We start from the raw sequence: 19,318 nt of genomic DNA on the forward strand, positions 1-19,318 counted from the left end.
ATAAAGCCAGAAAACCAATGCAGAAAGCATCATCAGAGCTTGGCCGGGTCTCCCCGAGGGGAGCGAGGCCACGGAGCCTTTCCCCGAGGGGAGCGAGGCCACGGAGCCTTTCCCCGAGGGAGGGGAGGCCACGGAGCCTTTCCCCGAGGGGAGGGAAGGCCACGGAGCCTTTCCCCGAGGGGATGGGGGAGGCCACGGAGCCTTTCCCCGAGGGGAGGGAAGGCCACGGAGCCTTTCCCCGAGGGGAGGGAAGGCCACGGAGCCTTTCCCCGAGGGGAGGGAAGGCCACGGAGCCTTTCCCCGAGGGAGGGGAGGCCACGGAGCCTTTCCCCGAGGGAGGGGAGGCCACGGAGCCTTTCCCCGAGGGAGGAAAGGCCACGGAGCCTTTCCCCGAGGGAGCGAGGCCACGGAGCCTTTCCCCGAGGGGAGGGAAGGCCACGGAGCCTTTCCCCGAGGGGATGGGGGAGGCCACGGAGCCTTTTCCCCGAGGGGAGGGAAGGCCACGGGGCCTTTCCCCGAGGGGAGGGAAGGCCACGGAGCCTTTCCCCGAGGGGAGGGAAGGCCACGGAGCCTTTCCCCGAGGGGGAGGGAAGGCCACGGAGCCTTTCCCCGAGGGGAGGGAAGGCCACGGAGCCTTTCCCGGAGGGAGCGAGGCCTCGGAGCCTTTCCTCGAGCAAGGACACGCTGCCTTTCCTGCAGGCTGGCCCTGCTCTGGGCCGTGCTCCACGTGCTCGGCCAGCCGAGGTCAGCAGTGTCCTGGCTGGGACACGCAGCCAGTGCTGTGGAGCTGCCCTGTGAGCCGGCCCAGCCCCAGACTGCCAGCTGAACCTGCTCAAACAAACATCACACTTAAAGAGTTACTCCCTAATTAAACTGCAGCATATGTGCTATAGAAGTAGTCACTTTTGATTGAGAACTATGAAATATGAGTCATTTCAATTACTTTCCGTCCTCAATGCCTACTAAAAAAAGGAAGTGGGGGTAGAACCTAGTTTTACTCCTGTCTGCCTGAATGCATGTGTCTGTGTTTTTGGACCTTTATAACAACACAGTTCAATTTCCACCTTTTTTCTTTACCTACAGAGGCTGAGATACTGCAGCCTTGTCCTGCACGTTTTTCAATGCTCTGCTAACTGTCACAGCTTTCCTGTGCTCTTTAAGAGCCGTGATTAATTAATGATGAATTCATCCATGATGAATTAATGGATGCTGGAATTGGTCAGTACATTGCCTTGTGGAAGGAGTTATACAAAGGTGATGATCCCCCTAGTTCCTCTGTTCTCTTTTGCCTTTTCCAGGATAACACTAGAACTCTTTCATGACACTTCTGCTTTGAGACTTTATTGAATTTATTAATGTAGATGACTCTCATGTTATTTCTTACCAAGTGTTCCCCACTTCAGGGGCTTTACATTTAAGAGTGAATCTGATGGTCCTGGCTCAGTCATGTAGTTACTTTTGGCTATGTTAAAGTATGTCTTGTTTGTTTGTGTCCATCCTGCTAGGAATGGTCTGGGTCTTTGTCTCATCCAACGTTTGGGTGGTTTTCATCTGTCACCCATGGGAAACACATTAGTGTACAAAGCAGAACAGATTCCTTGAGCACCATGGTGACACATGTGTGATTTCCTGGTTGAGTGTTGCAGGCTACCTGGGGCAGCACTTGTTTGGTGTCTCATGTTGATGGAGACCAAGGGCAGCAGGGGTATCATTCCAAATTAAATCCAGATGTCAAGCAGCAGTAAGTCAGAGTGCTGGTGTTCTATGTGCAATACATGATGCCTTTTTTCTTGTAGCCTTCACAGAGCATTTAAAATGTGAAAGCATCTTCCTTGTGTGAAAATTTTGAGTAAGAGATAGGTCTACGTGTAAGCCTATTTGGGGCTTATAAGAATGAAAAATGCTGTATGAAAAGGAGGAAAAAGACACCTGGTAGGAAAAAGGAAGTTAGCCAGAATAGTAAACTGTACTGGACTTGTGTAGAAAAAAAGAATTCTGGGAACTAGTCAGAAATTAGTTTTCTTCCCTATCTGAAGCAGTTACATTTTGGTTTAGAGCAGTTTCTTTAAACAATTTATTTGCATAATTCAAATGGTAGAATTAAAATACTTGAATTTTTAGCTGTACATGTACTGATTAAGCATAACCATAACTTAAGTCCTTATGTCCCACTGACTCAAATTTTCATATCAGTAGCATGTTTCAGTGGTTAGCATCTGAACACTCTATGCATAACCATTATCTAGTCACTTATCTCCTTTAATGGGTTGGTATAACCTACTGTATCCTAAACTTTCCCAAGGACTTTGTCTTGCAGTAAGATATTTTTCTTTTCTCAGCCCACATATGTGTCTTTGGAAACGAAGGCAATGGAAGACTTGTTATGATAATGACTGGATTACTGGCACTGTTGTTTCTGGCAGAAAAGAGTCAATTGTGCCAAAAGATTGCTTTTGCCTTTGTCAGTGCCAGCCACGACTCTTTACTCAGCTCCTGGACCAGTTACAATGAAACAACAACAATACTGTCAGCTGCAAAATGCAGTAAACTTCCCCAAACTGCTGGCTCAAGATAGTGGTGGTTTTGCATTTTCAAAGAGCCTTCTTCAACCTTGAGGATCTTTCCTGCAGTGCACAAAAAGTGTCTGTAGTTTTTATTTGACTGATTTACTGTACTTTCAGTTTAACATTCCTTTTTGCAGGCTGTCTTTGTCAAAGCATTATTTTATAGCTTCATAAAGCACGTTTCTTAAGGAAATAATGATTAGAATAGTAATAATCCATAGGTAGTTATTTACAGTATCAGTTTACATTTTCGATTTTGCAGTATGGCCATAAGAGAAATATGTATGAAAATTTTATAGTTGCAATATAAAGTTAGGATTTAGAGATGACTGTATGGAGTAGCTTGCACTCTACTCTTATTTATAAATTGGGACACTTAGTTCTTATTTATAAATTATGACATTATAAAACTTTGTAAATAGTTTATAGTATATATCACATAAAGAATTTATGCTTTATATCAAAACTCTTTATGAGAAAAGTTTGTGTGACAGGGAAGTCATGAGTTGCATTTTGTAGGCCAGAGTGCTTTGAAGCCTACAGTTTAGGATGGAAATGTTCCACATGTGACAAAGAAATCTCTTGTGAAGCAGATAATCAGGAACCTAATTGTTAGAATAGTAACAGCCTTATCCTATGTGAAGGAGTTTGCTATAGGAATTCAGGTGCTTTTGCAATTAGCTGTTTGGGAATGTGGTTTATAGGTGGTTAGACTGATTAAATTTGGATAGAAATTGGGTAATACATGGGGTCAATATTCTGATACAGTGTTTGAAGATCTTTTCCTTCCCTTTTCTCTTGTGAGCTGTAACCTGGATTTGCATAAAGGGAACTGATTCTAAAAGAACCGTTACAGAGTGTAAAAAATATTACTGTTTTAGTAGTGCAGAGACCATGATTCTCTGTGGGATTTTTAAGCCATTGAAATATAACCGGTCTGTCTTGCCTTTTTTCCCCATTATGCTAAAATATCTTCTGTGTCACATGAAGGCCAAGCAGGGGAAATAATTTTGCACATTTTACAATACTTAAGCAAGACACAAGAGCAAAGAGTAGATAACAAGTATGTGTTTCACAGTGTGTGCTGCAATATTTCAGTGCTTGCTTGAGATGCAGATAAATCGGGCTGCTCAAAAAGCCATGATGTTCACATTGTTGTGCTTGTTTTGTTACTCATGCTAATTTCTTATGGATTGGGTTGGGCCGACAGCAGACTGGCAAATTTCTTGGCTTTTTATGCTCCTGTTTTCAGCAGCTGCAGGTGTCCAAATGAACAGGTTCCTCTGTAGCCAGCTTAATTAATGAGGAAGCTGTTCATCTGAAGTTTTGCTTTTAGAAACACTGCTTTAAGTATATGAAAGCAGATGAATTTACTTAGAGTGTATGGAAGCAGATGAATATTTTTTCAGGTTGCATCAGAAAACATTGTTTTTGCTATGATTTCTTACAGGTTTGTATTTTTCTTTTTGTTGCTAGGTATGGATGAGCGAACAGGTGCCACATCCTGGGGAACAAGCGGTCAGCCAAGTCCTTCATATGAATCTTCAAGGGTAAGATACCCAACTAATAATTCATAATGAAAGTTCATGGGCATGGACAGTGTAAATCAGCAGATTGTTCAGCAAACTTTTTGAAGGGAAACTCCTTTAAATACACAGATTAGCATCTTTTAGAGACTTTAATGACTTTGAGGAGCTACAGCATCAATTTAGATTTCTAAGACTAAAAAATATATAGGCTTAGAATTAATGAAAATAAGCCATATGTATGCTTGAATGATGAGCATGTATTTTATTTAAGATTAGTCAGAAATTGGAAGTAGAAGTCATGTTACATAGGAGCAGATTTACTGGCAAAGTGTAAGGAACACTTGCCTCTCTTGTTAACATTACCCAGCTATAGTGTGTGCTCTGTCATGATGTTGAAGAGAGGCTTTTCTTTTTAAATACCTTCCTCCTGTTCTTGTTCCAGCCTCATTCATCCCACTTATTGAGCTGAAGGTTCCTGCTACTATCTGATATCCTAAAATAACATGACCCTTTTCAAACTAAAGGCAATGGTCAAAGCAAGCTTGCTCCTAGTTACTCACATTCCCTTTCATCTACTCTATTTTCTTTTTATGAATATTTACTCCCTAAAAGGCCAATGAGCTAAGTACCTGAACTAGATGTGCACAGCATGCCTGATGTTCTGATTTCAGTGCCTTTGAACCAGAGCTGTGCTAGCACTTGTCCCTTTGCAGCTTTCTTGTGCTGTGGAATGAGATGGGTAGGCTGCAAGACCTTGTTCAACTCACTGGGTGTTATTCCAGCCTCTGCCTTGCTCTGGAAGACAGCAGTAGGAAGGTTTCTCATGAAGTCCTGATTTTTTCATTGATCATTAGTAAATAATTATAATAAATGTGGAAGTACTTTGTGTGGAAGAAGTATTTCTGTGCAACACGGGAATTCCACATTCTTTAAAACTTCCTTTGTAACCTGGGGCATGGAGCTGAACCTTCAAAGGCCTCCTATACATTTGAAATGCAATCTTACTATGCAGCTTTATTTAACTCATGTTTTTATCGTGTGTTTGGTGTTTTGACTCTCATTTTTTATGTTGCTGATCAATTTTAATTGATTATGAGTTAAGCTGACCTAACTGGAATTTGAGTTTGTGATTTATTGGCTGTGTGGCTGCATTAATCACTATTTTTTGTATGGTAGAGGATCAGCCAGCTAATATTTGAATAGTGTAAAGTCAGTGTGTTAGTTGTGGGATTTTTTTGTTTGGTTGTTTTTTTGTTTGTTTTTTTTTTAATGAGGCAATAAAGAATGGTAATCTGGAATGTCATTTAGGTGACAAGAGTTTTCTTTTAAAGAAAGCTTAATTCCTTTTCACAGGAATATTTAATTCCTGTGTTCTCCCCAGAAAAGTGAACACTAGAAATACATATTCTCTGTATATAGAATTGGTAAAGATTAAGAGCCACAAATTAATTTGTCCTGTGGCTGGTATCTTTGGTAAAAAAAAAGTAGAACACAGGAATTTCACTTCTGAATTCACTGAAAAAGCACTGGACTTTGTTTACCAGTTTAATTCAAGCTTGCATGCATAAATTTTGGCTATGATGTATGGTCTTTAGTTTTTGGTTTTCTTTCAACTAATGAGGCAAATTACTGATTCAGGATTTTGAATAACGATAACTTCTGTCTACTCCTACATGTGCTGCTAGACCAGATGTCTCTGAGAAAGAGCAAAAATGAGTGTGTGGCTCTGTATTGTGAGAGCTTAGACTGGTTTCTCGGAAGGCAGGGCAAATCATACACAGCTTTTTACATTTCTAGGTTATTCCTTGTGTTGGTTAACACAGTTTAAGTAAGATGTAATTGTCTTACATGTTCAGCTCTCTAATCCAGTGCTTTTCCCCATTATTTCAATGTAGAATGTTATTCTTGTCCTAATTGTTCTTACTAATTGTCTATTTACAGGAAAATGGCAGTCTTCATGGGAAAAGCTCAGACCTCTCCACAGACATAGAAAAGTTGAAATCTCAAGAGGTACCACTTATTCTTTTCATATTGTGTGTGATTTTCAACTTTTTTTTTAAGTCCATGTGCAGCCTACTACTAGAATTTTCTGTTAAAGGTCACAATATAGTGTTACAATTATTAGGAATTTAAAGTGTTGGCTCACTATTGGCTGGAATTTCCAAAGACACTGAGAGAGAAGCAGTTTTCAAGTGAATAGAACTGGAATTTGGTGATAGTTTAGTGCATACCTGTTGAAGGCTAATGAAAAAAGATGATGGAATACTGGCTAAAGATATTTTTCCTTCCCAAATCCTGCTGAAGGTCTGTTCAGTTCAGTTTAAATGCTCTGACTGTGGCCAGCACTGGTGTATAAGGAAGAAGTGTAAGTATAGGGCAAATATTTTGCCACCTTTACTGTGTAGTCTCCTAGCACAACCCCAGCTCTTTGCTTAGTTTTCCTGGACAGAGCCAACCTTTTTGACATGGTTCTTATAGCTGTTGGTGGGCTTGCTCTCTGCTGTTTGTGATTTTTTTTCTGGCTTTGGTTACAGTTTTGGCAACAATTATGAGGATTTTGTGCTGAAGCTTAGGGATTTTTTTATCTTGTGTGCTGCCCAGTGATGCAACTGATGGCCACCATGTTCCTGTGTTCCAAATGGTTACTGATTCACTTCATAATTTTTACTCCTTTCCCTGCAAACACCTTTATTTTACAGGCCACTCCTATGCTCAGCCAAGCTGAAGGATTGTCATCTATTGGGTTTTGCTTGTATGGTCACTGCTTCTAACCTGTGCTTGGTTCTTGGTGCCGTTCCCTGAATCTTTCTGCTCCTTCTGTATCACCTCAGAGTTAGGGTGATTGACTGCATGCTCTAGTCAAGAGGAGGGTGTACCATACATTTCTGCCTCACAGAATGATAGATTCATTCTCTGTTCCTTTCTTACTTGTTGCTAAGTCATGTATTTTTTGATTGCCACTGACCTGTGATGTGATAATGTTCTAAAAACTGTGCAGAAAATTGCACCATAGTTACCACATTGTTATGACATTAGGTTATTTTTGAGCATGTTTATTTAGTATTTATTTACACCAGATTTTATCTGCGCCTTAATTACCAATTTCATGGAAAAATTTATTTGCAAATCTGCAGTAACTTGTAGTTAGGATTATTTTAAAAAAAATTTGCTATGAGGAAACTTTACTGTATTTGTTTATCCACTCTTTGATTTATTCATGGAATTATTGAGGAGTGTTGGTGTGGGTACAGTTTTTTTGGGGAATTGGGGAAAACATATTGGTAATTTCTTTTCACTGTGAAACCAGAGGTATGTTCCTGTGCTTGGGATTGGGTGTTTGTCATGGGTTTTAATCTTTTCATCAATAATTAATTCAGACAAGAACCTTCTCTCATATGTAATAGCAGTTTATCCTATTTTAAAAGTCTCTGGTAAATGCTTATTGAAAGCTAAACCATTCTTCCTTCAATAGTGTCTTGAGGTAACATTAAAGGCAAGGAATTCCAGCAGGCTTGAGAAAACCTCATATAGGAGCCTTGTCTTTTCATTACCTAATGCTAAACAGTGTTCTAATACTGAAAGGTATTTATGGTAGGTATTTATGTCTGAATTTGCTGTGATGGTCTTAGATTTGTGAAAAGGTACAAATGGAGACATTAGTGACTTCTACGAGTAGAAATCTCTTTTTGCATACGCCAACTGTTTTGTTAGAAAAATAAATAATATGAAAAGATTCTATTTCGGGGGGTGAAGACAAAAGCAGGAAAGTTTTATTGTTTATAGGAATAATTCAGGAATGGTGGTTGGCAGTCACTGGAATTCTGTGATGTGCTGATGACCTCCCTTACTCTTGAATTGTTGTACTGAAGTCCATATACAATACTGTGTACCAAGTTTGTCTCTTGTGGGGCTTGTTTTAATTCCTAGTCTCCAATCTTGTTTTTACCTTTCTATGTGGAGCTGTGGTGGGTTTTCAGGGAATATCTTTGGTTGATGTATGCAAGTCTCTCCCTTATCTGAGTGCTATAGAGCTACAGATGTTATTGCCAGTGTTCATATTGCCTTGCACTAGAACAGGAGCTCTCAGTGTGTTTTGCAGAGGGTGGTAAAGCTGCTTTTTGAAAGTCTTGCTCTCCTGAGCTCTTTGAAGCATATTCTGAAGTACTTGACTGGAGTACTATGTCTTCTGCACAATAATATATTGCACAGTAATATATTGCCCTAGAGCACTTGAAAGTTCTGTCTTCCTGTTGTGAGATGATCCTGAACTTTGTAGCTTGCCTGTGTATTTGCGAGTTGTAATTTGTAGTGTAGCAGCATAGTCACTTTTTTTTGAGTAATTAAACTTTTTTTTTTGTTAGAGTGGTTCTTGTGGTGTGGCTAATGATTGCTGTTTCATGAGGAATAATGCTCTGTGAGGTTTTCTTTTGTTGTTCTGGTTTTGTCATTACATAAAAGGAGCAATAAAAGGAGCAAGTCAGTTTTTGATCTGTTCAAATTGCAGTCTCCAAATCAAGCCTATCTGAAATGTTTTTCATAAGACATTTCCTTGATGGATTTCCTTTTTATATATACACACATAATAATTGTAACTGTTAAAAATTTAGCATAAATTAGCTGAGGCATTTTTCTTCCAAAATCTCAACTGTGGGTGTTTCAAATAATTTGCACCATGTACATTGCACTAAAAGCTGTGAGTGTACATTTTGACCTGATTTAACATGAATCTAGTTTCAGTGCTGAGGATGCAGTTTATCCTCCTGTTCCTTTACATAACTCTATGTATTTGATTGAAGCCAGAGTGGAACTGATCAAGATAGCACTGTTAGATGGTTTTGTAGCATCAGGCAACAGGTTCTTCCCTCTACTGTCTGTAAAATACTCAGACATGAATTGGAATCTGAAATGCTTTATGCCCAAACTACACTCCCTCACTCCAAGTAGTACTTTTAATTTACAAAGAAGTAAAAAAGTAGTAATGAGATAGCAGGTTTTGAAATGGTATTTTATACCTCTTAATCTCAGGTACATAACAAGAAGGGAAGCTGTTAAATAGCAAAACAAGACAAGAGGGACACAGAAACACAGTAAGTGTTATCAAGTCTGTTGTATTTGTGTCCTTTTTGTCCTCTGATTTATTTTTTTTTAATGGGGGAGGGAGGTTGTTTGGTGATTCTGCTGCTGGTTATTTGCTTTTCCTGATGTATTCTACAAGGTAGATGATGATTCACTGTGGAATTAAAGCCCAAATTAAGTATTCCATATTTAGTGCTCAGGAAACTTACAAATGCAGCCTACTTTATAATTTGATTTACAAGTAGTATTTTTCAAAGCAAGTTCTGTTTTTAAAATTCTGAATGCTTTAGTCAGGTTTTCAAGTATCTTCTTTAAGCATTTGTTGTTTGTCTGTTGGCTATGCTTGTATCATTTTATCTCCTGGTTTATAGCTTAGATAAGAGCTAGAAAAATCTGGTTTCCATCATATGAATTTTTCATTTCATCTATATTGGAGAAGTGGATCTTTTGGTTGTGGTTTTTGTTTTGTTTTTATTGCAACTACCTACCACATTGGAATTAGCATTGGAATCTGTTCACAAATTAGTTTTCCATGTGGCCAGGGAATTGTCCTATTGCATATCATGTTGATATTTGTCTCACAGGAGTTTAGAGAGGTGTAACGGGCTATTGGGTTTAGCTGTTTAAAATCAGATTTGGCACTCAGTAACTTAACTTCTTGGAAATGGATTTAGAGCTGAAGAAAATGATGTTTATTAAAAAATAAATAACATTCAAAATAAATTTGAAAAAAGAAATAAACCGTGTTTTCAATTGTTCTCCATTCCTGCACACAGTTTTCATGTGTTTCAACTGGATATGGGAAAAGAAGCTAATGAATAGTTTTAGAACTCAGTTACAAAGCATGTTACTTAGGGTGACACTGAAAAGGTTACTTGTGAAAGCTCTCTTGACTTGTCCCAATATTATGTGAAATCTGGGGTAGTGATACAACATGGCAGGGCAAGGTAACCAAATAACACAAAAAGCTGCATTTCTGTAGTTTGGATATTGCAGTTGAATGTTAATACCTGCAGATGGTTACAGAAAGGGAATCATAATTGAAGCTAGAAAGTGGAGCTAGAAAGCTCCTTGTTTCTGGTGTGATTGGGTGGTCTCCATCAGCAAACTGCTTTCATTCCTCTGGTTAGGGAGTATTGTCCAAGCGTCCTGTGCAGCTAAAGGAGACGAGGTTGAAGTCTGGCTGTTCCCGGGGGGCTGGGAGGTGGCAGACATGGAGCCTGCAGAGGGACATTTGTGTTTGTTTCCTGGCACACCAGACAGGCCTCAGCTCGGTCCCCTCGTGTTTGGATTGTCGTGGGCAAATGAGAGGAACATGGGTGAAACAGTGGCAGGAGTGTGGGGTGACTCCCATCACCATCATCCATCTGTCCAGACTTCCTGAGAGGAGTTTGGTCATTGCTTGGAAACAACATTGTTCCCACTGATAGTTTGCTGTGAGATGGTTCATGATTTAAATGGAGTTATGGCCATGACCTGTGCCAATGTGATGTTTCTTGATGTTCTGTTAAAGTCAGTGAATATAGTGCAAGTGATCCTCAAGGCAAAAAGGAAGAGTACTCCTCTCTGGATTTATTTTTAGCTTACCTTAATTTTTGCACCATTCTTCCTGATCTGTGTGCTCAGTACACCAAGCCAGGTTTTTGGCTCTCTAGCCTTTTCTCTAAGAGCTGTTGACAGATAGATTCAATGACTAAAAATACTCTTCTTTTTCTTTCTTTTTTTTTTTAAGGTTGTGTGTTTCTGGAATTATTCAGAATCATAGAATCCATAATCTTTTAAATTCACTAGGACATGTTGGCATGGCTTTTGTACAGAGCCTCTTGTCTAACCTTCAGTCAGTGACTCAGCGCAGTGTTCCTGGATGTAGTCAGTCTCTCTGGTCTGTCCGTCTGTCTCTCACCGCCTCTGCATCTTGCTTTCTTTCCTCACTTCTCCCTGCCCCCTTGTGTTTTTTCCCCTTCTTGTTTGTCTGTAGAACTTTCAGATTAGTTTGGAGAGCCAGATAATCCAAAATAAAGTGGATTTTAGCAGTAGCTTCACTCGTTCATTTACACATTAGTCATTTGGATGACTGTTGCCTGATTCATAAGTTCATTGCCAAATTTAGCTTGCAAGGGACCTCAGTATTCCTGAGCTTTAAACAATTAATATTTGTTATTTAAAGTCAGCCAAACTATAAAACTCAAGGAATTGAAAGCAGCATTCATTAAACTTAATCTTTTGGTCTGCAGCCACGTCAAACTGTGAACTCAACCATTCATTTTAGTGGAATTTTAATGTCTTAAGTTTAAAGGCAGTAATTGAGCTATATTGTAAATTGCTAAAATGCAAATACGTGCTTAGTGATCTGGCAGCTTGGTTACGAGCCTTAGATTTTGGTCTGTTCCCAGGGACTTGTGTAGGAGAGGGCTTGGGGCTAAGGGAGGAGAAACAAACAAAACCCCTGTTATCTCTAGTCTAGTGGACTTGAGCAAATGAAATGCTGTGGAGCAGTCAATTGTACAGGGAGGACAACTCAATGAGTTGAGTATGAGCTCAATAAGTGCATAGGAAAATGGTGTGCCATGTAGTGACAGTGTCTTCTCCCTTTTTCATGTTTTACCCTGAAGTAGAAACAAGATGTTGTGGTTATTTAAAAACAAAACAAAAAACCCTACAACTTGATTTAGGGTCAGGAGTACAATTCTGCTTATGCATGGACAAACACTGATGTGACTTCAGAAAATAATTGCTAAGGGACAATAGGTTTTTGTTTTTGAAGGGGAAGTAAAAGGGAGAGGATTAATCCCACAGAAAACCTGGAACCAGTGCAATGAAACAGGGCAGGGACAGTGAACTGGGAAAGGTTTTTGACTTGTTCTTAGGTGACTTCTGTAATTAAATTTAACCAAAATGACAGAACTTTAATGGTCATTGAAATACATTGAATTTTAGGAGGTTAATTACCACTGTATTTGTAAAATGGGCACAGACTCATTGTGTCATGATTTGGTAGGATAAACATGCCTGGTAAGCAATGTGTTTACTCTGGGTGTATGGTTGGGGATTTTTTCCATTTTGTCTTTTGAGTCTTCTAGAATAGTACATTATGTAAGGTAATTTTCAGGTGTCCTGTGTACAAGTATTAATGATTTTGTAAATAGTGTCAGATTTTTAATTGGTTTGGCTGTGTTAGTATCCCTGTGCTTGGAAAATCCTGATCCAGATAGAGTCTAAATCACTTGGGCACTTGGGGCACCTTACCTAGAAGAGGTAGGAAGAATGTTACAACTGGGATTTTTAAATTAGTGGACTTTATTTACTGGAATGATTAGAGAACATCACTCTAATCCAGTGAAATCCCTGAAAAACTAAGAAAGAGCATGCAATGTTGAGAGTGCCTTCACTACTCAGTTCAATTGCAGTACTAGTTAGTAGTAGTCTTTCAGCTGCATTTCATCACAGGTATTATTAGTGGACAATACTCGTTGTTTTTACTTGTAGATGTATCTGACTTGGTCTTTCTGATCACAAACATTCAGTCAGACTGAGATCCAAGGAGAGGCCTGTGCAAAGTGAACAGTGACAACATTACAAAATGGTTTGCACTTTATTTGGGCTATAACAATACAGAAAGAGAAGTTTTGTCTTCTTTAGGAAAGCTAAAACTTGCTTTTGTAACAGCTGTGTGAGAGGAAGCAAGACAGTGTTGAGTTTACAGCTATGTCATTAAATCATAGTCAAAATCGTTTTGCTTTCTGCAAGCAGAAAAAATGCCCTCAGCTATCTATAATCCCTTCAGAACAAAGTGCTCAAAACAGGAACCAAATTTGTCCAGTAACTCCTATTTTGTAGACTTTAGCCAGTTATTTGCTAAACAGCCCAGGTGTGCACTCTGCTGTATAGTAATCCGTGGGTAGGTTTGCTGAGGAGACACAGAGGCAGAAATGAGCGTGTGTATTCAGCATGGAATGTCTCTTTCCAGCCTTTCTGTGTTAAACGTGCCCTGCAGGTAACAGGAGGTAGAAATGCTTCAAAGGGCTTTGGAAGCCCACCTGTGGTCCAAAGAATGACCTCACCAGCCAGAATAAGCACCATCAAATAGCTCTTCCCAAGAGGGGAGAGTAACTTTTGGCATGACTCATTAGTTCCTTTTTCTGCTTGCAGTCTGTATCAATCCAGCTATATTTAAGTGAGCTTGGCTAGATTAGTCTTCAAAATTGTCAGGAACTGAGATTTCCTGCCTTTCTCAGAAAGGAAGAATGAAATTTGGCAGTCGGTATTATTGAGTCCTGCTTAAAACACGGATTTGAAAAGGGGCTCTGATAGAATGTCATGTAAATCCCTCCCTGCCATCTTCTGCTGCTTTTGCCATGAGGGATGAGCTCACATGCCAGCTGATTGTCTTCTCTTCATTACTCAGTCACACAAGTGGGGTGTGTCTTAAAAACCAGTGTCCTTCATTGGTGTTCCAGACTTTTTAAGGCTTTCAACTGTGTTCTTCTTTGAGCAATAAGCAGATGTTGTCGATTTGCGCTATTGTATTTGTTCAATACATTTTTGAGCTTTGATTGTATGACTAGAAGCTTCCAGTAGCTTTTCAGAAGCTATTGGAAGCTTCTAAAGTTTTATCCATGGTTGGATACAGCTCTTCCCAGCAGTAGTAGTAGTTGCTGTTTACTCTGTTGGTTAACAATACAGATGTAAGAGCAATGAATGGTAAGAGGAATGCAATTTTATTTGAAGTACAGCTTAAATGTGAAGAATGCTCTGAAAAAAACTCTGTAATTTAAATCACTGTCCTTGGAGCTCTTCTGATTTTTCTCCATTTGCTTTTGTGAATTGCAAAATTTGTTAAATCAAAACTGCACGTGTTTGTGGTTATTTTGTATTCATTTAGTGGGGGTGAGTTATTTGTAGGAATCATCCCAAGGTTTCTAATCCAAACAGAGCTCTGTGGCATGAGTTGATAATCCATAACTGAATACTGAGACTGAGGAACTGAGGTGTCAGGCAGGGTGGCCAAGGTGAAACCTCTTTACATTGGTCCACTCTAGGTGAAGGCATAGGTTACAATTTGCACGAGTGTGAATTCTCAAGTGGCAAATAATGAAATGCCTGATACAATTAATTTTAAGAATTGCATTAATGTCCAGAAAAGACCAATTCTACTTAAAGGGCTTGCATATCCCTTCGTACATTTTCACCCTGTATACCAAATGCTTTGTTTTGAATGGCTTTGGTGTTGTGAAGGACAACCCTGAGTATTTTCCAGGTAGATGAAGTAGCTGATTTGTCTGGTAGTATGGAAGTACAACTTGGATTTGTGGTAATTGGTTGCAAGTGCATTCTGGGAAACTGAGAGGCTGTAAGAAAAGAACATGATGTCAAGTATTCTTCACAGGAATTTTGATGATAGAAGGAAGAATATTCATTTTTGTGTGAACCACCCACCCAGTTCTCCAGTCCCCCTATTTTGTGAGGAGACATGTAATATTAACATGGGGAGGAGCATGAAGAGTCCTGTGCATTAGATAGATTGTGATGCATTATGTGCAGCTGTATATTAAATGAGTCTTACTTGTGTTATATTTTCAGTACTTATCTTAGTTACTCTGTGAATATAGATGTCTTAAAGATTGCAGTTTCTGGGCCTTGTTTGGGCACCACTTGCTGAATGTCTGAGATATGGATCTTCTTTTATCACTGATAGTGTCCTTTATAGTTTCTTTCTTTTAAAAATAAAGTAGAGCTAAAATCTTAGGGAAAAAGTTTTTAAAAAACAAGCATGATAAGGAGTAAAAACAGAGATGTAAATACAAAGCTACACAGCTACCTACTTAGGACCTGTGGTTTTGGTCCTATATTTGCAAATTTTTGTTTCTTTATTCAGCAGATTTAATTTCTTTCTTGTTTCATTTCAGCATAAAAATAAACCACATGTGGTGACCTTAGCTAGGAGCCACTCCATTTCCTCAGCAGCTGCTGTTCCACGCTGCTTGTCTGACAGACGGGGCTAGGTCACGCTTTCCAGAGGACACCCTTGTGGTCATAAGCAAGTTGTAAATGTCACTAAGATTGTTTCTGGATGCCTATCACAAGTGTATGGGCGATTGTGAGGCAGATGAAGTCAGCCAGAGCTGCAGAGGGGAGCTGGGTCTGGGGAAGGATTGCTGTGCAGCCCAGCAGCAGCAGGAGTGTGCCACGCATCCCTAAGCAGCAGCAGGGCTGTGACAGTCCTTTAGCCCTCACTTAGCAGCCCTTTGGTAGAACTGACAGCACGCCTGCAAAGATAGGGAGGCCTGTTTCAGCCCCATTAATGTTGCCTTGAATGTGAGCCTGCGGTCTGGAGAAATGATAAATGTTCAGTGATTGATGATTTTATAGTCCCAGGGCACTTGCCATGGTTTCTGGTAGCTGTGAACAATTTTCCCTCCTCTCTTAATTAGGCCTCAGCTTTAGGTTTCTGAACGAAAAGTGACTAAGTGTGAATTGTAAGATAAGGTTTACACAATATTTTTCAAAACTTTGGCTACAAAGGAAGTACAATTTTGAGTGCCAGGTCTTTCATGTTTTGTATAGAATAAGTGATTCAGCGTGCATTTGGTAAGTCTGAAGGGCAAATGGCATATTCATACCTTTATATGGAAAAGCTGGTGGGATTTCAAAATGTCTTGGGGAGAGCTTTACGTAACCGGGTTAATTAAAGAATATCTACATCCAAGGACTTCTTTGTTTTCCATCTCCTCTGCCTTTGGTGTCAGCTTTCAGTAAGCCAGTACTTCCTGGCTGTGCAAGGGGCGCTCCAAGCCTGGTAAGCTGCCCGTGCTGATGGCAGAAAAATGCAAAAAAGTCTTTCAGTGCTTGGTTGCAAATTGGGTGACAAAGTTGTTAGTTTAATCACTATATGGAAGTAAACCTTTTGTCAGTGAGCTGTGCTGGTTACTAATGTGATAGTGTCAAAATGCCTATTAATCTGTAACATTAAATGCAGGCTGCAAGAAGAAATGGAATTTGTTCTCATCTGCACCAGCATTTTCTCTTACATTAGTGACTCTTCCTGAACTTTATACTGACTTTTATTAATGCAAGCAGAAAGCTTAGGAAAAAAAAAGTTGCAAGTTCTTCAGACTAATTTTACTCTCTGTGGTTAGTGACTTTTAGCACTAAGAGGATTCAAATATCAAAATATCTCTGTATTATTCAATTTTTAGAAGTCTTGTCCATGAGGACACAGCTTATTAAGAAACTATGTGGTTTCTTTTTGATGGGGAGAAAGTAATATGTGGGCAGAGAGTAATTTCTGTGAGATAGACCTGAAAGCCAACTTTTGTGATTAATGACCAATTGTGACTCTGCACATTTAATTAGGAAAGTGTCATTACACTCAATTAGCAGGGCTGCCAAATAATCTGTTTAATACTCTGGTCTTTTTTTTCTCTAGGGTTTTGCAGACAGTCCTCATTACAGTGATCACTTGAATGACAGTCGATTAGGGCCTCATGAAGGATTGTCCCCGACACCTTTCATGAACTCAAATCTGATGGGTAAGTAGGTAATTCTTTACGAGTATCCCCTCAAAGCCTCTTTGGTCAGAAAGAGACATTTTTCATTCCCTTGTCTAGGCCTGACATGTCAAGCATCTGGAAGTTGCTCTGTTTCTCATAGCAACACTGACTTTCCTATTAAAATCTTTTTATGTTGGGTGAGTTCCTCAGAAAGGCCTTTTTAGAAGAAGGAAATACCAAGATTTTCTTAAATTGATCTAGAAAGCTGATATATTTTGATGTAAATTCTAAATTATTTTCAAGGTTATTTTCCTTAATGTTGTTTGAGAAGACATTTATGCCGATTTTTTATTTGTGCATTTAAAGATTTTTTTTTTTCCCCTAACATTCAATTCCTGAACTACCTACCAATTTATTGTAGGCTTCCCTTCAGGTAATAATTTGAGGGCTTGCTTCTTACTTTTAATTTTCTAATTTTTTTGATATTTGTTGTATTAGAAACTCTGTCACTTGTAAGAAATAGATGGAAACTCCTGCTTCCAGACCTGTTTAACATTTTCTGCTTTTGAAACTGAATAAAGAAAGGAAGCAAATGGTGTATTGTGGCCTTAGGTACTGAAACCTCTTTTTCATTGCCTACACTTGGTGTTAACTGGAACATGCTAATGTGTTGATGGCATTGGTTGAAAAATCTCCTTTTTTGTGTCCAGTTTGGAACATAAAACTGTTGATTTCAAAATATTTAATTTTGAAATGCATGGTCTTGGGACCATTTTTGTTTTGTATCTTAGATTTCAGGATGACTCTGAATATTTGTTCTGAATTTCTACATTTCACATTGTTTCATTTCTATATTCCCCATCTTGTAGACATGACCTATTTTGTGATCTCAGTATTGTCCTTTTAAGACATAGCCATGGTAATCTAAGTGGATTACCTAAATCCAAATCCTGGTGGTCTGCAATTTCTTTTGGAAATCTTTCTACTTTGCTCAGTCTTTGTTTACTACTTCAATTTTCTCTGAAACAGAGACAGACAAAGCTCAGCTATTGCTGAAAACAATTTTTTGTTTAAACAAAGAATTTTGTTGAAACTTCATATATAAAGCTGAAAACAGGCAATTTTAAAATGCCCATCTCTGAAGACTGTGATTAGAGAAAGGACATTGGTCAATTGGTCAATGACACTTCTATCTGAAGACAGCAAAGCTAAAATGTAGCAGTTATCAAGATAAAGCAAAGTAGATTTTCCCTGAATAATCTTTCAAACATGTTGTCTTTCTTTTTTAGCAGAAAGCTAAAAAGACAAGTTCCTTCTATTGCTTCTCCAGTATTTTGATCAGTAGCATGTGTGGAATGTCTCTAGGCATTGTAGCTGATACTGATTTTATGTTACAAAAATATATATATAGCAAAGTTTGATTTCTTTTTTAATTCATGCTACCAAAGGCAAATTAATTGCTCATATTATTAATTTAAGCCATTCAATTTCTAAACAATATATGCCTTTAAATATGTGAAAAAAAATTGGTGCGACTATATCTTCTTGGCTTTTCATTTTTATTGAACAGATGATTCTATTAGACATAATAGAATTACATCATTAATACAGATTTGAGAAGAAGCCTCCATTTAAATGGTTTTGTGGAGAGGATTAACAAATAGCAAGATATGTATGTGTCAGTCACCCAAAGCTGCTGAGAACTGAAATAGTTTTGTAAAGCTTTGTGGCTAAGAGTTCTTAGGGATTTTATTTTCTTGGGGTAAAAGTACTTAATTTCCTTCTATATGCAGCCAAGAATTATAGAAAGCTTTCTGTATGTATCTCTAAGATATGTTCACATCAAAATTCTAAAAGTATGCCTTTAAAAGTATTCCACTTGTGGTATTTGGCTTGTCATAACAAAAAATTATGTTCATTTGACTTATGTTACTGTATTGAGTGCAGCTTTGTTTATTACACCTTCACATCATTCATTTTTGCATTGTATTTTAATTGATGGTGAAAGTTTGGACAGAGGAATGATAAAAGCTACATGAAAACATAGAGTACTCCTTTTCTGTGTGGTACTGCTGTCTGTGTTTATAGTTTCTTTATCAATTATTGAAAAGAAAAATGATAATTCCTTTAAAGTTTTTTTGGACAAAAAGATGTCATACAGTTTTTGAATATTCAATTGTGGACATGTTCCCATGAGCAGAATGAACACATTTATTTTATTAGCTAATGTAGGCATATGATATTTAAGGCATTGGTTCATCATTTTGTGATCTTTGGAGTTTAAAAGGAGATGGAGGGAGGCTAAGAACAGGAACTTGATGAGCTTATAGGAAATACCTCACTAGCTTATAGCAGTGATTGAGCATCTGGGGTTCCACAACCAAGATCTAAGAAACACAGCCCTTCCCAAAATTTTATCACAACTGAAATACATTTCTGAAATAGTTAAAAACTATTAAAAAAGAAGAAGAGAGAGCGACAACATATTTCACCATTGCTGTCAACACTTAAGAGTACCATTAAAAGAAAGAATTGTGTGTCAAGGGGATGTTGTTGTTTTGTGTATTATGTTCAGCCGTAAGCATATTTGCCTGAAGAGATAGTGGATTATAAAGTGCCACTGTCTTTCATGATGGAGCTCTCAAACATTTTAATGATC

The 19,318-nt window shown here is 38.6% G+C and overlaps 1 protein-coding gene across 8 annotated transcripts in view; it reads left to right on the top strand.

Moving 5' to 3' along the window:
- The window catches only part of TCF12 (transcription factor 12), a 161,245-nt gene that overhangs the window by 38,363 nt on the left and 103,564 nt on the right, over positions 1-19,318 (top strand). For all 8 annotated transcript variants that reach the window (XM_054642447.2, XM_054642452.2, XM_054642451.2 and 5 more), the window contains exons 4-6: positions 4,041-4,114; positions 6,035-6,103; positions 16,596-16,698. In XM_054642447.2, coding sequence (XP_054498422.1) covers positions 4,041-4,114; positions 6,035-6,103; positions 16,596-16,698 — 246 coding nt within the window. The remainder of the gene's footprint in view (positions 1-4,040; positions 4,115-6,034; positions 6,104-16,595; positions 16,699-19,318) is intronic.

The sequence above is a fragment of the Agelaius phoeniceus genome, chromosome 13 (assembly GCF_051311805.1).
Source record: "Agelaius phoeniceus isolate bAgePho1 chromosome 13, bAgePho1.hap1, whole genome shotgun sequence".
Lineage (NCBI taxonomy): Eukaryota > Metazoa > Chordata > Aves > Passeriformes > Icteridae > Agelaius > Agelaius phoeniceus.